Source organism: Camelus ferus, chromosome 11, assembly GCF_009834535.1.
Source record: "Camelus ferus isolate YT-003-E chromosome 11, BCGSAC_Cfer_1.0, whole genome shotgun sequence".
In the NCBI taxonomy this organism is placed as follows: Eukaryota; Metazoa; Chordata; class Mammalia; order Artiodactyla; family Camelidae; genus Camelus; species Camelus ferus.
This window is the reverse complement of record NC_045706.1, coordinates 64421818-64440316: the sequence shown is the minus strand read 5'-3', so window position 1 is coordinate 64440316 and position 18499 is coordinate 64421818. Positions and strand designations below refer to the sequence as shown.

At 44.6% G+C, this 18499-nt stretch overlaps 2 protein-coding genes across 6 annotated transcripts in view; both read left to right on the top strand.

Annotated features, from left to right (window-relative positions):
• Positions 1 to 18499, top strand: part of RET (ret proto-oncogene) — a 73280-nt gene that overhangs the window by 48428 nt on the left and 6353 nt on the right. The window contains exons 18-20 of one of the 2 annotated variants that reach the window (XM_032491769.1): positions 937 to 1036; positions 2543 to 2687; positions 3964 to 6018. In XM_032491769.1, coding sequence (XP_032347660.1) covers positions 937 to 1036; positions 2543 to 2687; positions 3964 to 4121 — 403 coding nt within the window. In that variant the 3' untranslated portion in view covers positions 4122 to 6018. Of the gene's footprint in view, positions 1 to 936; positions 1037 to 2542; positions 2688 to 3963; positions 6019 to 18499 lie in introns of those variants that run through there. The other variant, XM_032491770.1, reaches the window with a different exon arrangement.
• CSGALNACT2 (chondroitin sulfate N-acetylgalactosaminyltransferase 2) overlaps positions 13950 to 18499 on the top strand; it is a 49281-nt gene continuing 44731 nt past the window's right edge. For 2 of the 4 annotated variants that reach the window (XM_032491774.1, XM_032491775.1), the window contains exon 1: positions 13968 to 14125. The gene's annotated coding sequence lies outside the window, so the exon portion shown is untranslated. Of the gene's footprint in view, positions 14126 to 18499 lie in introns of all 4 variants that reach the window. The other 2 variants (XM_032491773.1, XM_032491772.1) reach the window with 2 other exon arrangements.

The following is an 18499-nucleotide window of genomic DNA, read 5'->3' as shown; positions in this document are numbered from 1 at the left end:
CTGCCCCTCGGTAGCCCTGGGTGCCAGTAGTGACAGGGCAGAAGTCAGAGAATCACCTTTGGGCATAAGGGCAGATGTTGGGGACCCCAACACCGCTGGGGGCTGGGTGGGCTTCCTAGAAGGACTTACAAAGATGAAGGGGAACAGGACCTGGGGAGAGATAGTGGGAAAGGATGAGAGGGTGCTTCAGTCCTTGAGCCCAAGGCCAGAGACCTATCCCAGGATGCCTTGGGAGGGGCAAGTGATTCAGAATGGACCCAGGGGTGCCTATAGGAGAGTGCCCAAGAGGAGGCACAAAGACGGGCAAGGGGCAGGCTTGGGGGGCCTGGACTTCAGCCCAAGGGCACCAGAATCTTCTCATCTGGTGGTATGGTTCCATCAGATAATTCTCGGAGGACAGTTGAGAACACATGAGAAGGGGTCATCCACAGACAGAGGCACACTGGTCCATTCATTCCACAAAGTCTATCGTGCACCTGCCACGTGCCCGGCTCGGGGCTAGATGGGGGAGCACAAGGGTGAGTAGGTGCCACCTCCCTGGGTGGCCTGGGCTGGCAGCTCACACCCACGTGGTAGCCCTGGAAGCCCTGCAGCCATGCCAGGCCCCCAGGAAAGAGAGGAAGGGGTGAGACACAGGTGTGATTGGCAGGTGTGTTTGTGTTTATACCCAGTTCATCCTTCTTAAGAGTTTTAAAGACTGGCATTTCTGCCTTAGCCACCGTAGCAGGCACAGCTGGACCCCAGGGCCAGATACTGTGAGCTCCTGGTGACCCTTCAAACCCTGGCCCCGCTCAGAGAAGGATGTCAGTGACACAGAAACAGCTTTGGGGTTGGGGAACAGAGTCCCCTGGCCCAGGGCACTCTCTGGGTGTGGTGGCCATGATTGGGCAGTTAGTCCTTGCTGGATTGTAACCGCCCACCTGTGCTTCCCACCAGGTACAGTCTGATGCTGCAGTGCTGGAAGCAGGAACCGGACAAGAGGCCAGTGTTCGCTGACATCAGCAAAGACCTGGATAAGATGATGGTTAAGAGCAGAGTGAGTACCTGGAGCCGATTCCTGGCACCAGCTACCCACAGACTGAACATGGCAGTGGGGGGACTCTGGCATCACCCTGGGCTGTGGAGTTCCCAGTGCAGAGGTAGAGGGAGGCTGTCCCCAGGGGCAGCCAGTGACCGAGCTGCTGTCTGTGATCTCGGCCCCCTGGGCTTCTTTTAAATCATGAGGAAACCAAGATTTTTACCTTGAGAGCCCTCCACAGGCAGGGGTGGGAGGAAAATGTTCCAAAGCCAAACAGAATCATTTTCATTAACAGAACATGAGTACTTAGTTGAAATTAGCGTGCCCTAAATTCAGATGCTCTGAGGGGCCCAGCCGGGAGTGCGGGGAGCGGGGAGTGACTAGGGAGCAGTGAAGACTCTGACAGATGGGAACCCACCAGCCGCCTCGAAAGGACCCCTCACCGTAGGCACATGTAACCTATAAGAATATGAGTGCCAGCGGGTCAGTTCCTCTGAGTTTTATGGGATATTTATATTGTTTCCAAGTTTTTAATGTTAGCAATTCATTTAATTTCCAAAAGCTCAATGTGGGCCAAACAAAACATATCCCTGGGCCCCCAGGTTATACTCTGGGTAATTGAGAAGTTGTCAAAGTTCCAACTAATATTACTTGAGCCATTGCTGTGTACCGTGTTCTACCTTAGATGCTGGGGATACACGTAAACAAAGCAGGCCCAGACCTTGCCCTCGCAGTTTCATCCTTGCATTGAGACATTTACTAAAAGTTGTCATTTCTTCCAACACAAAAAGCAAGATGCATGGACGAGGCGACTTGTAATAAAACCTAACATCAGTGTATCACTTGGTGGAAGCCTCCGAATCCTATGAGTGCAGGGTTGTCCTAAACAAAAGTGATAGCTGAGGCCGAGAGACGGCCTTCCTAGAACAGTGCTGAGAAGCAGCCAGAAAAAAATGCTTCAACCGTTCATGACACATTTAACCAGGGCAGTGGGAATAGCAGGTACTCCAGAATTGTCATACTTGGGAGCTGAAGCTTATAGCAGCATCCTGTGCAAAACCCCCATCCGTGACTTCAGATTTCTGAGTCCTGAAGTGATGTTCTAAATGGCAGGAGTGCCTGGAGGAAAGCTGGAAAGAATTCGGCAGATTGAGATTCTTCTTGGCATTCCTATCTGAGTCATGGGACTGCAGCGAGCTCTCCCAGAGCCTCGGGTTTTGTAAACAGGCCAGTTTGCCAGTGCTGGACCTGGTGCCCCGAGTGCTGCAGGGAGAGGACTCGGCTAGTAGGAACCCATTTCTGCCCCCAGGGAGGTGGCTTTCCAGTGGGGAGCAGTGGGGACCACAGAGCATGGCCAGGTGTCGGGGAGCTCAGGGCTGGCAATTGGCAAGGGGCTCAGGTCCCACGGAGCAGCCAGTAGGCTTGGGGTGCAACTCGGCCAGGGCTCCACTCTGGTGCGGGGAGGGCCGGGACGTGTCCGGTAGAGGCCCGCGCCAGGGGTGACCAGCCGCCTCTCCCTTCCAGGACTACCTGGACCTGGCCGCACCCACCCCATCCGGCTCCCTGCTGTATGACGACCTCTCGGAGGAGGAGATGCCCCTGGTGGACTGTAGTAGTGCTCCCCTCCCTCGAGCCCTCCCCTCCACGTGGATCGAAAACAAACTCTATGGTAGAATTTCACATGCCTTTACTAGGTTCTAGCCACACTGTTCCTCTCTGCGCTGTCCTTACTCTCTGTAATGCTTTTTAAGAGTGTTTCTGGTCTGAATGAAACCAAAGTCTGCTCTGAACCTTTCTGTTTGTAAATGTCTGACTTTGCATCCGTTTACATTCAGGCATTTTTACAACTGTGTGTGTGTTTTTTTTTTTTAAAGGATGTGAAAATATGTGTAATCACCAGACTGCCCAGCAATTTAAGATGACAAAGAAGAAAAAGTGGGGCAGAATTCTCAGGGGATATTGGGAAAACAATAAGTCATTTCTGGGGTGGGTCATAGTCATAGTACTTCTAATTTAACTACTGAGAGAAATTTACATGATCTGGGGAGACATTTCATTTAGAAAGGAGGAGCATCCAGTGGTCCCCTCCAGGCCCTGTCTGGGCAGGCCGTGGCTCTTGGAGGCCACCCGGTGCTGGGGACCACCACCGGGGAGGACACATGCAGACGGCTGTTTTCACATCCTTTGCATCACACGCTGTCATGACAGTTGTCACTTATAAAGTCAGTGCTAAAAGCTGGAGCAAAGCGCTTTTTGAAAGAACGTGGTCTGTGGTGCTGTGGTCTTGCAATGGACAGTAAATATGGTTCTTGCCAAAACTCCTTCTTTCGTCTTCTATTCAATACTCGAAATTTTTTGCTGTTTCCTAACGTCATCACTGATTGTTTGGAAATCTTGGAGTTTCAAGCATTTTTTTCAGCTGAGATTGTTCCTTTTGCATGCCTCCTGAGTCACTGAATCCTTGCTGGCTAGTGCTACTTGCCATTTGTCCCGTCGACGCTGTGGGACTCGCCTGCGTGCACCCTTGATTTGAAGACCCTCTCCTCCGTGGTAGGCTTGGATGGAAGACAAGCAGGCTCCTTTCCATTAGAGAACTTTTGATAGAAGCTTCCTGCTGCAGTAGTACAGCAAGGTGCGGATGCTTTAAGCTGCCTTAGAAAAAGAGTTAAACCAATCCACAAATATAAATCAGATTTGCGAGTCTGAAGCTTATAAAAGTCAAAATTGATAGTTTCTGTTAAGTTGCAGTTACCAAGAGAGCACGTGATATTTCCCCCTAGATATACCAATGTTTTGGAAACCTGGAGCACGAAACCCTTCAGGCAATTGGCACAGAAATCAGAAGTTTGGTTTGAACCTCAAAGGGAGTTTTGCCAAGGCCTTACTGTCTGCACATGAAGTTTTGGTTCTTCAGTGCAGAACAAATGATCTGTTTTCATTTTTAGGCATGTCAGACCCGAACTGGCCTGAAGAGAGTCCTGTACCACCCACGAGAGCCGATGGCACTAACACTGGGTGTCCAAGATATGCAAATGATAGTGTATATGCTAACTGGATGGTTTCACCCTCAGCGGCACAATTAATGGACGCGTTTGATAGTTAACATTTCTTTGGGAAAGGTAATGGACTCACAAGGGGGAGAAACATGCCAAGAAGGGAAAGGCTGCCGGCCCCTCCTTGTGCATTTCACACTGGCTGGTGATTTTCCCTCCCAGCAGACGTAGCGCACTGGGACCCCCACACACTCCGTGCTCACACGTGTGGGCTCCTCACTCACTACCTGAACTGTTGGATTTTTCTGGTTGCCACCCAATGAGGCAACACAATTTAAACATGAAGCACACACACACACACACACACACACACACACAAAGGCAGCAGGAAAACATAAGATCTGGCCCAGATGACACATCTCTGTTCAGAACGAGAGCCCAGCCAGGCCTTGTCGTGATGTCAAAGCCCAGCCAGGGCTGGAGGGAAAGAGGGGACCTCGGGACAGGACTCTGCTCAGCATTTGAGATCCTGAGAATTTTTTTTTTTTTAAATCGTGTTACCTTTTCTTAGGAAGATGTATGATTTTTTTATCATGATCAAAATGATTCTTAGATTTAGCACAATGGAGAGATGTGATGCCGTATTTGCTGTGTCAACAGGCGGGGTGAGGAAAGGGGGCTCTCAAGACACATCTGTCACTGTTGCTGAGGAATCGCTCCCCCACCCCCGACAGAGAAAGGTACGGAGGAAAAGGGCGTCCAAGGGGAGTGCCTCCTGTGCAAGGATTGCTGACAGCAGAGACTTCCCTGCTGTGAATCCCACTCCCACCACCACACACACATCCAGCACCAAAAGGCGGTGGTGGCCCATCTCACATGCTAGTGGGTGGGACTTGTGCTCAGTTTAAAAGGGACAGTTCAGCTAGTTACATTCGAAGTAGCCTCGACAATGAGCAAGGGCCACTACACCTCTGATTACAGTTCTGATGTGGAAAAGACAATGTCTTGGCTCTCATAGAGCTTATGTGAGAAAGTACATGTCTTCACTTTTCCTGTGTTTGTCACTGAAAGCTGCTACAGCCCGACATTTTTGTTTCTTACGTTCTGACCATGACTCATAAGCTTCTTGTCATTCTTCACCGCTTGTTTGTGGTCACAGGCACTCAGCGCTCCTCCCATCCTGCGGGGGTGGCTTTCGGGAAGTCCCAGCGGCTCTTCTTTCTGTCTCAGCGCTGTAACCTTGCAGGAGAGGGTTGGTTACCAAAACACTGCCTGGTCTTCAGACTTAAAGCACTGTGAACGGACTTAAGGTCATCTCCTGAAAATACTGTATTTTATAGGCATTTCACAAAAGCAGTAAAATTAGGGCATTTTTGTGGCCAGGAAGGTTTGGATGAGTATATGGAGGAGCCTCATGGGGCGGGGAGGGCTGGGGAGGGGTGGAGTGTGTGCACACACAGCCGGGGAAAGCTCTGGAAAAACACTTACTACAGATGCAGCGTGGCTTAGGTTTAGATTTGGGCCATTGTCCAGATACACTGTGATAAGTTCTTTTACAAATATCTAGTTGCAGTAAACTTTGGGGTTTCAGATGTGCTTAAAGATAGTCTTGATAAATGCGGAAGTAGGAATAAACTCAAGTTATCAAAAATGCCTACTCGGTAAGTGGAGTGGCCACAGCAGGTTTGTCCTCGGCAGGGTGAGAACTCCAGGTCTAACTGGCTGACCCAGTGGAATTAACCCTTGACTCATTATCTAATGTCTATTCCTAAGTTATAAAAGTACTCGTATCAATTAGTCCTATCAGACAGAATTTTCATATGCATATATGCAGAAGTTACCGAGTGTTAAGTATTACTGAGTATTAAGTAGCACTCTGTCAGTGATTGATTAAACTTTGTTAAATCTATTTATGAAAGGTTATTATTAAACCATACCGTGTTAATTTGTAATCAAGGTGACTAAGAAAGTGATTTCAGTCCTGTAAATAAAATCATGTATCGTAAAGTGTGTAAACTTCTTCTTTTTAACTTCCTAGTTGGAAACGTCAGATTTCTGATTTTGAAGTTTCAATATAAGGAGTAAGATATCACCAGGGGATCTACTGTGGGGGCCACTGGCGAGGGCTAGTGACCTAGGACTAGGAGGCACTTGGGGGTGTTACTGACTTGTTTTACACAATATATACATGAACAGCCACATTTATAATAACTTAAAACTCAGCTAATTCTGCCGTTCAAGGAATTCCTCGCTCCCCTAAAATAAGCAGCGAGCAATGCCTAGTTCAGACTTTTGCTCTTCTAGCCATTTGCTTGCTGTTTATTTGCTGGAGCTGGAGTTGGACAGTTTTGAGAGAGAAGGTGAAATGCATAATCATGACTGAAAATCCAGTAGAATTTGGAGGAGAAATTTTGCCCTGAATCACTGTGAAGCTTAAGATGCTAAATGTTTCCGTTTATGTCCTCCTGTCAGATTGTGTAGGAATTCTTTGAGCTCCTCCTTAGACATCTGGTAAGGAGCAGGTGGGTCATTAGGCAAATGCCAGTTATTACCAACAGAAATCTGATTTATGGTTGCAGTTGTGCATTGGACACTGAGGGCCTGTCTCATGTCCTGGGTGCCTACATATGCACGTGCACACACAGGCACGTGTACACATCACCCAGGGGCTGCCCCAGTCCTGGCCCTCAGCGCCCATGTCTGTTCTCAGCTTCCTCCTTCAACGTGGACCACAGAGACTGGAAATAAACATAATTTCTGGGTCAGCTATTTCCTGCAGCCTTTACTTCAGTATGTTTAGAAAACCATGCTGAGAAAAACTACTACCAAAATACTGAAAAACCCTTTTTCCAGAGCAGAGAACTTCCATTAGGAGTATGTGTGTATGGTTTATTTTTCCAAAAAAATTAAAAAACCACATTCTTCACCAGCCCCCATAAAGGACTCCTTAGCCACAAATCCAGCTAATTTGGCTGGAAATATAGTTGAACATAATGTCTGAGAACAGATCTTGGACAAATACTTAATATATAAAAGACAATTCAGTGGGAAGGCATAATTTCCCCCACTACAATTAGAGCATTTTTTCCCAGGCAGAGCAGTGAATGGTTTCCTCTCCTCCTTGGAGCATGTTGACATGTGGAATAGTTGGCTGGGAGTATGTAGGGTGGTTCTAGAAACTGCCTAAGAAATCCTTACCTCTGGGGCCCTGGGTCAGAAAGGGCAAGTGCGGCAGTGGGAACATGCATCTCCCTTCAGCATGAACTTCACATTTGGTGCTTATCCTCCAGGTGGGCCTGTATCTACAGAAAACAACCTCCACTGAGGGTGCCTGCCCCCACCCCCGTCCCTTCTCCGTGGCAACAACCTCGGCAGCCTTGTTAGAATTCTGTAGAGCCTCCCATCTCTCCTGGGAGCTGGGACTCACATGAACGATTCTTGGCTGAGCTCAGGAGAAACTAGAACCTGTATGTAGAGAATTTTTCAGTTTGGAGTGTGTTGCCGTGTCCTGCAGCTGAGGCTGGATGAGTGGCTGTGTGACAGCCGGGAGAATGAGCTTCATCCCCAGAGTTAAAGAGGAACACACTGTGAACACCTGAGAGAACTTCCGGTTTACCTGTGCAACTCAGGTTTTGATTGCTATGTCAAATGACAAGATATTTTGGCAGATGTTTCTGGGACGTGCTCAATCCCAGGACCTGGCCAACCGCGACCTCTCAGCAGGAGCCCAGGCAGGAGAGCAGTGACAGGGAGGCCATCTCGCTGTAGCAGCTTCAGGGACATCAATGTCACAGGGAACTGGGCCAGGCAGCATGGGGGGAACCATGGCCGGGGACTACGCCAATCACTGTGACATCAGGAGTTCTGTACCACACCAGGAGAGACCATAATCCTGCGTCCTTGCAGATGACACTGAGCAATTCAAGTTCAAAATTAGTGTGGGCAGGCAAGATAAGGAAAGTGTGTTCTAAAGCTAAGAAAAAAATCATTTTTTGAGAAGGAAACCATTTTAATATTTCCTACACAAACGTATTTACCATGCAGACTATCAATTTTGTGAATAAAAATGCAAACACTTTTTGTGTCCGTGTTTTTATTTATCGATGTCAGCTTTATAAACAGTAGAGAGTTAACTGTATCCTTTTTGATGAGACGTGTTTCGTGTTTCTCATCTGCACTCCAGTCCTTTTCTGCACTTGTCATTTCCCTCATGGAGGGAGGTCATTCCTGTGGGTTGGGAAGGTTCTAGCCCAGGAGGAGGAAGAACATAAGGCTGCCTCTTGCTACCTGAGGCAAGGGACTTTGTCCGGGGGTCTCCAGGGAGTTCACATGTGCCTGTGTCTCAGCCTCTGTCCTTGGAGTCTCCTCTCAACAAGAGCATGTGACTTGCTCCATATTTTTTTACCTTTTATTCTGGGAGTTTTAAAGGGCTTGAATTTTTTCCTTGAGCCTCTGTGGCCATAGAGTTTGAGAGGCCAAAGCTCTGGGATTGCTCAGAACTCTGGGGTAAAGGGGTTGGGAGACCTCATGAATGTATAGGAAAGAAAGGTCAGATTACAGGAAGCAGTTTTCAAGGATAGGAATGACACAGAAGAGAGAAGGGTTCTGGTCTCTCACAAGATAGTCACTGAAAGAAGTTAAAAGAAGTTTTGTGGCAGAAAATTATATTTTTTAAGAGAGGTCAAATTACCTATCATCATTAGCTCTGTAGTGATAAATGAAGACCACCAAAATGAGAATGAGCAGGGGGTACCAGAAATTGACACAATGTAACACAATGTAAATGACACAATGTAAATAAATTTTAGAAAAAGAATGAGCAGGGATTATTTACTCTGAACTTGCTATAGCAAGAGAAGAGACTGCCATCACTTGCTTTTGGCAGAGACTCAAAGGCAGGCAGAGGAGTGGGAAAGCTTTACAGGGAAAAAAAAGTGGGGGAAGCTTCAGATATGCTGTGATTGGAAGTTGTTGGCATGGGGAAGCTGGAGGCAGGCTAACTAGAAGCTTCTTATGTGATTCACTTGGAGAATGTATTTGGCTTTTTCTAATTGGTTCCAAGTTGAAAACTGGGGCAAAAAAAATTGGGACTCTGACAGTCATTGATCAAATCCTGACCATTCTGGGCTGGTTACTGCAGAGGCTGTGGGTCAGAGTTCTTCAGTTATATGTGGTCTGGCCATTGTCTGTTTGCATATTCGGTCTCTCAGTCCCCTCTTTTGGTCATTTTCTTGCTTGAAGATTGATGAATTCAGGGAAGCTTGGAAATCCAGAGCTTCACTGCTTAGAGACTGATTGTTCAGTCATCTCCATTGTTAACTGTATTGTGAGGTATTCTTGGCCATTCTGTTGTTGCATCATCATGGTGGTCATCTGACAGGCAAGTGGCTACACAGAAGCATTTCAGACCCCAGGTAGAATGCAGTGGACCAGCATCGTGAGCACTGTGACAAACACAAGTACAGTTAATAATCCCTGTAAAATGCTTTGAACCAAGAACGCAACCCAAGTCAAGAACAAACCCCATATAGGCCACGAGGATCAAATTTAGAGAGCCAAGTAGCTTTGCCTTAAGGCATTGTATAGTCGGTCCCAGCTTCCCTGTTTCAGTGATCCAAGTATGGTATTAGGAGTGGCACCAATCATGACTAACAAGAAATCTAAAACGATGCAACAAGATGAGACTGATCTGTGTTCCATGTAGGGAAGAGGTGGTACTGCTAACGACTTCTGCCAGAGTTGGTGATAAGTTTCTCACTGTCCTTTATGTACGATCCCTACTGATGGGAACACTGCTCTAATTGTTCACATGAACAGTGAGTCAGTAATTCCCCCAGGTGCATTGCTGAATAATCAAGGGTGGCTTTGTTTTGGAGCTCGGAATTTTCATCTTTGGTAATTTATAGACTTAGGGTCTCTGTGTACAGACAAGTCTTGGAATATCATTCCTAACAGGCATGAGAAGTTAGTCTGAAGCAAACAGGACGAGGCATCCTGACTGCAAAAGGTGTAGTATCTAGTAGGGACACCTGGAGATCTAGGAAAGAAGTTGTTCATGACGGAAGGCTGGAACCAGGACTTACGTGAGCTGGGTTACAGATTTAGATCTCTGTTGGTCTCTTACACGTGGCAAATATTTGACTCATCACCCTGTGAAAGGGTTGTTGTTGAATTCAAACTTAGAATTACCTAAGATCTGGTCAATAGGTTGTAGTAACTGGTTCTTTTTCTGGGAAAGCAGGACACTAGGAAAAGTCACAGGTTAACTTGTTTAAGATCATTTCCACATTGCAAATGGAGCTGCCATCAGCTGTGATTCCCTATTGTCTCCTTTGATGAGACTAAAACTTCCTTGTGGTTTTCATCATGGGGGTCTGGGGATGGATGGTAGGTTCAGCAGCCAGTTTAAGATCTAGGGCAGTGGCTACTGTTTGGGATAATCTAACAATAGCATTAGAATTAGTATGTTCTGACCCTAACCATTGTAATAAAGAGGACAGACAAGAGGAAAGGGGCCATTATTGGTGAATGACAACCAGGGATCTGCAGCAAATAAGAGTAAGCAAGCAAATTAAAAATATATATTAAAAAAGAATTAGGGTCTTGATCCAACCCTCTTCTTTTCTAAACCACCTCGCAAATAAACTTGTTCAGATTGAACGTTCCTTGGAGTGGCCACTGAAGGCCCAAAGTATCCTTGGTGATGTTACGCCCTTTAGAGAGATAGGTGCAAGATTTGGGATTGCAGATAGGGTACATATAAGAAGCAGGAGTTTTCCTGGAGGGGGAGAGGATTTAGACATAGGCAACACCACGAGAGTGGGAAGGAATGTAATGCTTGTGCACCTCATGTCTCTCCAGACACAAAATCGAGGTGGAAGAACCACAGCCAGTTTCCTTGGCAACTGCAATAAAATGTGTCCTAGTGGATGCCCGTCTGGTGAGAACCCCAGACTCACAGGTCAGTGAGGCTGTCTGCAGCAACAGGGTCCTAGGGCCTATGTTCTAGGCTTTGCTTCTCCTTCTTATGACAAACAACACTTTGTGTTATTTTGACTATGACTTGTGAAAAATTGTTTATTGAAGTACTGTTGATTTACAACGTTATATTAGTTTCAGGTGTATAACATAGTGAGTCAATATTTTCATTGACTGTACTCCATTTAAAGCTATTACAAAATAATGGCTATATTTCCCTGTGCTGTACAATATATCCTTGTTGCTTATTTATTTTATATGTAGTAGTTTGTATTTCTTAATCCCATACCCCTATCTTGCTGCTCCCCTCTTTCCTCTCCCCACAAGTAATCACTAGTTTATTCTCTGTAACTGTAAGTCTGTTTCTGTTGTGTTATATACATTCATTTGTTTTACTTTTTAGATTCCACATACAAGTGATAACATACAGTTCTACTCTTTGATCCTCCTTCTTATGCCAAGCATTACCTAACACAATACAGTAACACGGAAGACGGCAAAAAAGGATGCAAAAGAACGACCCAATTCTATCAAAGATGCCAAACAAATGGGAATCAACAACAAAACCTGAGTACCAAACTGCGAATAAATAGCCAGGGAACTCAACGCAAAGAGAGCAGAGGTAAGACCCAGTGCCTTGTGGACTGGATAAACCAAGAACCTCAAGGCACAAGGGGATCTCCGAGGGTCCTGCACCCGATTGAAGGCTGCAGTCTAAGGCAAAAAGCAGACTCTGGTGCAGCCATATCTTGGTGGGGCCACCAGGAAAAATGGAAACAAATGAAGACTACCCAAATGAAATAGGCAAAGGCTATTTATTCAAAGCTTGCAGTAACAAGGGAGTCAGACCCACTACTTTTGGCAGAGACTCAAAGACAGGCTGGAGGACGGGAAAGCTTTATAGTTTCAAAAAAAGCCTCAGATTAGAGATTGGTGGGAAATTTTAGTTTTATTAAAAACTACATTCTTCTGATATTAATCATACCAAAACTGTACTTTAGTATTTTTCCCAAGGGAACTACTTATTTTATAAGCCCCAGTATATCACTCATTATCTGCTGTAAAATTTGAATTATGCATTATCTTCTCTCCAAATTCAAATTATATACATTTAGTATTTGATTTGGCAGTTAAAATAATAATAATAAGCTTACAATTTAAATCCATTGATGGCAGAACCGCAATTATTTTAAAAACAATTCTAATGGAGGATTCAAAGAACAGTTTTAAAGAAATGACACTAATCCTAACCCTATGCTATGATTTCATGCTAGGCCCGTCCTGGGAGAGCCTCTGCAGTTTCCTCTGAGTTTCCGTTTTCTCCATTGCAAACTGAGGACCATAACTTACTCCACAGGGATGTCAGGAGACTCACACTAGAGCATAACCAGCCAACCAGACCAAAAGCTTAATTATGACAGGCAGTACACACAGTCAGGCATGCTATCTCGAGGAGTTGGTCAAGTGGCCGAGATTCTGGACAAGGGAGGGACTGTTACATGTTCTTATTTTAATCAATTCAATTCATATTTATTGAACACTTACTATGTGCAAAGTGCTGGAAGATGAGAAAGACATGGTCCTTATTTTTGGGAGCTTATAGACCCATGGAATCTATGACTAGATGAATTTTTACTCTTGGGCCATGTTGGAGGAAAGTGGATGGTAGGACTATAAATGTTTTCATTTGCTCAGAAATGACATGAGAAAGGAGCAAGACCTTGAAGTTGGATAGAGACTGGACATTCAGAAAACCTGGCTTAGAAGTAGACTGTCCAGACTCTCCTATCCATGGGATCTCCCACAGGGCATTTCCAAGGAAAACATCTGGATGAAAGACATCCCAACAACCATCACCCAACAAAGACAGCTGTGATTAGGAACAAATCCCCCTGGAACACTGCCACTCCTACAGAATGCACCCCACAGTCACCCCAGACATCTGCTGTTAACTAAAGCACTTAATGATGACAATGAGTTCTGACTGCCTGCCTCCTGCCAGGCACAGTACCAAACACTTCAAATACAAAACTGTGTTTAATCTTCACAACAATCTTAAGAAGCATTTGCTATTATTATTGTCCCCATAACACAGCTCAGGAAACTGAGGCTTAGAGAGGCCACGCCCACATAACCTGCCAAGGTAACCCGCTAAGGAAAGCAGAGCCCAGATGGGAGGCAGAGCCCCTCTTAGCACCTCGGTGTCCTGCCCAGACACAAGCAGGGGCTGGTGCTGCCTGGTATCCCCTCAACCTGCTCAGCTCAGAGCTGGACAAAGTGCCTTGGGGATGAACCTGGAATAAGCAGCTGAGTGGAGGGGATGTCAGGGAGGGCTTTTCTTTTTTTTCCAGTTACTAAAGTTGTAAAATGTCAGCCCTCAAAGCCATTTTCCAGAAAATCTACCTCAAGCCCCTCCTTCCACATATAAGGAAATTCAGGTTCAAAGAAATGTGACTGGCAGGCAGTCCACGGCTTCCTTTGCTGGGGCCTCACGCGCAGCCCAGCACTCTTGAGGATGCTCTGACACCTCTGGCGGCCTGTCAGTTCTTAGCTCAGTGCCCACGCAGACACTCATCGCCCCCTCGAGCTCCCAGGACAGGGCTCCCGGGCAGGAAAGTCCAGCCATCCCCCGCGGAGTCCCTCCCTCCTGCAAAGCCAAACGTCCGGCGGGAGTTAGTACTCCCGTCCTTGCAAACGCTTGCTCCGGCAAGAGTGCTTTCCCGCTTCCAGCTCTCTCTTAGCCTCCGCAAATGGTTTTTTGAGCTACACGCGCGCGCGCGCGCGCGCACACACACAGACATACTTGTTACAGATAATGGATTAATCAGTACTGGACGCCAATTATTGAGCTTCTATGCCAAACACCAGGCGTGGAAAGGGAGTGGGCGGGGCTGGGGGCGTGGGCGGGGCTGTCGAGGCCGGGGCGAGCGTGGGCGGGGCTTGGCGGGCGCGCGCCGTGAAGGCCGCCTCATTTCCTCACGCGCGCCGGAAGTGGAGGTTGTCGGCGCGGCGGCGCGCCCGGAGAGTGGGCGGTGAAGGGGTGGCGGCCCCAGTGTGCCGGGCGCCGCCCAGGTGTGCCCGCGGCTGGGGAGCTGGCGGCGGGGCGGCAGCCGCGGTGAGTGGACGGGTGAACGCTGTGAGTACTCGGCCCACTTGGCCTCGCCCTCCCGCGGCTCCCACGGCTTGGGCCCGGCCCGTGAGGGCGCTGGGACGCGGGCCCCGGACTATGGGTCCCTGTCCGGGTCGGGTCACCTCACGAACGGGCTCTCCGGGGGTCCTGTCCCTGTGGGGTCGCCTCACGGGCAAACCCTCCAGAGTCTGCTCGGGTGTCAGGAAAAGCCGTGGTTTTTCGGAGTGGTTTGAGTTAGTTGGCTTTTAAGAACAGTGCTGGCAGAAGCCGTTGGTTTGCTAGTGTTTTATTTTTAATCACTTTTTTTTTTTAACTAACTCAGCACCATCTATGCTCCGCTCAGTGGATAAACTTTGTAGTCAGCTGTTTCCTCTTTATTGCATTAAAATAGTCTCCGACGGCAGCCTCTCTATTTCTGCCAGACGCTAGGCGCCTTTAAAAGATGCACATTTGTGTAGGAATTAGTGGGGCCCGAAGAGACTACAGGACGGGAAATCTTTTGCATTTTCAGACTTCATCTTGAAAATTACGCTCTTTCTGAGCAACTTGCTGAGGCATAATAGTAAACGCAATGGTGAAGCTTTTATTTATGATGATGTTATTGGCAGAATGAAAATTTGATTATAAATCTTAAGCTTTTATCCTTCAGCCTACTCCTGAGATTTATATGCGATGTCTGGACATTTAACTGTCATTGGAGGTTCTCAGGAGCTGGGCCTTCATTTCTGGTGGAATTAATGTTGTATTAAAATAGTACTTTCGAACGTGGAAGTAGGAAGCTAAGTATTTTATGACTGAGAATGTTAACGTTCGTTTTGTATTGTTCTTCTGATACCGTATTTTAAAATTGTCATTATGACTTAAAGAATGTAAAAAGGATGTTGGATTTCCAATATTTATGGCTCAGGCAATTTTGACATACAGTTTTAGTTCCATCGGTCCGGAAATTATGGGGTTTTTTTCTTTAACTCTTTGATTGAGGTATAAAATATATATGAAGTCCTTAAGTGCGTCAATCTTAATTGTACAGCTCAGTGAATTTTTATGTTTATTAACTTGTGCATTGTGCTCACTTCGGCAGCACATATACTAAAACTTGTGCGTCCACCAGCTAGATCAAATTATACCTATACAACATTTCCACCAACCCAGGAGTTTCTGCCTGCCTCTTTCAAGTCAGTTGTATGCCTGCCCCCCCCCCCGCCCTCCCCCCATCAGTATTCTGATTTCTGTCATCATCTGTTAGTTTTGTCAGTTTGGGGCTTGATCATACAATATATTCAGCATATTACTTATGGGATTCACCCATAATGTTTCATGTATTAGTAGTTCATTCTTTTTTATTGCTGGGTAGTAATCCATTGCATGATTATATGACTACTCTCCTGTTGGTGGGTATTTATGTTTTCAGTTTTATGTATTTTGAAGAATGCTGTGAACAGTCTTATAAATTTCTTGGTAAGCATCTGTGCATTTCTGTCAGCTGTGAAATGGCTAAATCATAAGGCAGGTGGAAAATTACGTTTTAACCAGCATGGAGTTTTTTTTTTTTTTTAATACAGTTTGTTATTTAAATTCTATAGTATTAAAGACTGGTAAAAAGCATAACTATTATGATTTCAAGATTTAAGTGATTCATTACCATATTATTATTTTTACACCTTGGATTGTGATCTGTGACAGTCTTCTACCAAACTGTCATTATTTGTTTAACTGTTAGACAAGTCTGTTAGATACAGCTGGTTGTATAACACTTTGGTAAGAACTGTGTTACTCAAGTTAGTGGTTGTTAGGGGAAATGAAACACTGGAAGGATGTGACTAAAAATGGATAGAAGAATCATGGGATTGCAAGTCAAAGAACTTAACATTGTTATTGTACTGCACAAGTCCTAGATATAAATGTAAAACTGAATTATAAAGTTAGTTATAAATGTAAATTTGCTAGAGGTGTGCAGTGATTTCCACCTGTGCTGAGATACTGATATGTTTGTAATGGGAACAGACAACAAAAGTCACTAAACATTTGTGTGAAATCAGTAGCATATAAGAGATGCCCTAGACTGAACAAATACAACGACTAGACCTGAAGAATGGAGTTCATGTAAGAGAAGAGAACTCTGAGGTAAATACTAGTATGCTCAGATTTGGGAGGTTATCATGCTTACTGAACATACACAGGCTGCTCTGCAAATAAGCTTCAATATTAAAATATAGAAAGAAGGACAGGATAGCTATGCCATGGAAAATAGATCCAGGGGAGCCAATGTACATCTAATAGGAGTTCCAGGAGGGAAGAGAAATTAGAAGAGGAGAAATAACCGCCGAGATAACAGATCGAGAGGATTGGAATATCCAGGCAGAGTCTTGGGCAGCCAGATTAGACTTCTCATCTGGGACATGGAATGTTAGATGACAGTGAAGCAGTGTTTTAAAAGTACTCATTGGACATACTTTGAACTCAGAATCTTATCCCTAAGCGAACTGTTATTCAAAGTGGGAGCAAAATAAAATCATTTTTACCCAGACTCACTCGGAATACCGCAGGATGTACTATATCAAATGAAAAATTAATCCAAGAAAATAGATGTGGAATTCAAGAAATAGTGATTTTAAAAAACAGTAAAACTTATTTCTTTACTTGCACATATAAGGCTTTTATGCTGAGATGTTTAATAGTGGCAATACATTTGGAAGGATACACAAAAACTGGAGAGGTGAACTGGGCCTCTGGGATAGAAGAAGGAGGTTTCACTGTATGCCCTTATAGCATGTTTAGCCTTTTGATCACATGTATTTATTTTGTGGAATTTTATAAATATAAAAAAATTTTAGGAGTGTAAAAACTGTAAGGGTTTAGAGCATGGGTTGCCAAGTCTGGCTGACCACATATTTTAGTATGATCTGTGACCTAAGAGTGGCTTTTATATTTTTAAGTGCTTGGGAAAAAAAACAAAAGAATAATTCTTTGTGACATGAAAATTATATGAAGTTCAAATTTCAGCATCCATTGGAACACATCTATGCCATTCATTTATGCATTTTCTAGGCTGCTTTTTTGCTACAAGACAGAGTTGACTGGTTGTGATATTTATTATTTGACTCTTTACCAAAAATGTTTGCTAACCTCTGATTTAGAGGTCAGATATAGACTTCCATATATATAAGAATTTTGCTGATAATAAAGGTAGCATTTCAAATTAGTGACTGGCCCATGGATTGCTTAAAAAGTGGTAAGAATTGACTATCTATTTGAGAAGATAAATTTTATATTAGGATTTTTTCAGGTGGGGATACCAAAATCAAGATGTCATGCAGGAAAAGACTGATAGGTTTAACCAGTAACAACAACAATGAAACAAAACTTTGGATAATGGGGAATAATACCTAAAACTTATTGTACACTTAATGCTTGTCATATTTTACTTGGTTAATTGTTACAATAACACTGCAAGGTAGGATCTGTAATTATCCCCACTTAACAGGTGAGAAAACTGAAGTTTATGGAGAGATTAAGAAACCTTGTCTGTATTGAGTTAAAAAGTAGTAGAGCAGATACATGAATTTAGGCCATCTGGCTCCCAAGCCTGTTGTACAGACGAAAACTGAGATATTTGTAATTTGTTAACATTGTATAGGCATTATCTCTGTCAGCACATCTAGATCTACCTCATTCCTTTTAGATATTTTGTTGCGTGAATGTTTGCAGTTTACTTAACCTTTCTCCTATTGATGGACTTTAAGTTGTTTTTATTTTTATTTTGCTGTTATATATAACACTAGTAAACATCTTATGCATGTGACTTTATAAACTAGTATGAATATTTCTGTAGTATAGAATCTTAAAAGTGGAATTGCAAATTGTTGGGTTAAACGGCATGTGCATTTAAATCAGTTTTATCCTCCAAAAAATAAGAATGTGTGTGTATGTATATGTGTATTTTTAGTTTGTCTTTAATCAAAGGTGTTGTAACATCTTGGAAAGAACCTTGGCCATCCAGACAAACTACTACTTTTTATGGATGAAGGCCAGAAAGGTTAAATATTATGCCCAAGATTACATAGCTATCAAGTAGCTATTATACTTGACTCTTTGAATTATTTTCACTGTATGACTGGCTGCCTTTGGCACATTTTTCTGTTTTACCTATAATAATATGAGTATTAGTGCCATCTATCTGGCTGAAATCCGTAAGTTTAGTTTTCCCCAGAAACACTTGTCAGAATGATCCATCTGATGTTACTTGTCCTTGGCACCCAACACAGTGCCTATCTTAGTCAGTTTGGATAATTATAACAAAGTGCCATAGACTGAGTGGCTTACAGACAACAAATATATTTCTTAAGTCTGAGATCAGGGTGCCAGCATGCATGGTTGGGT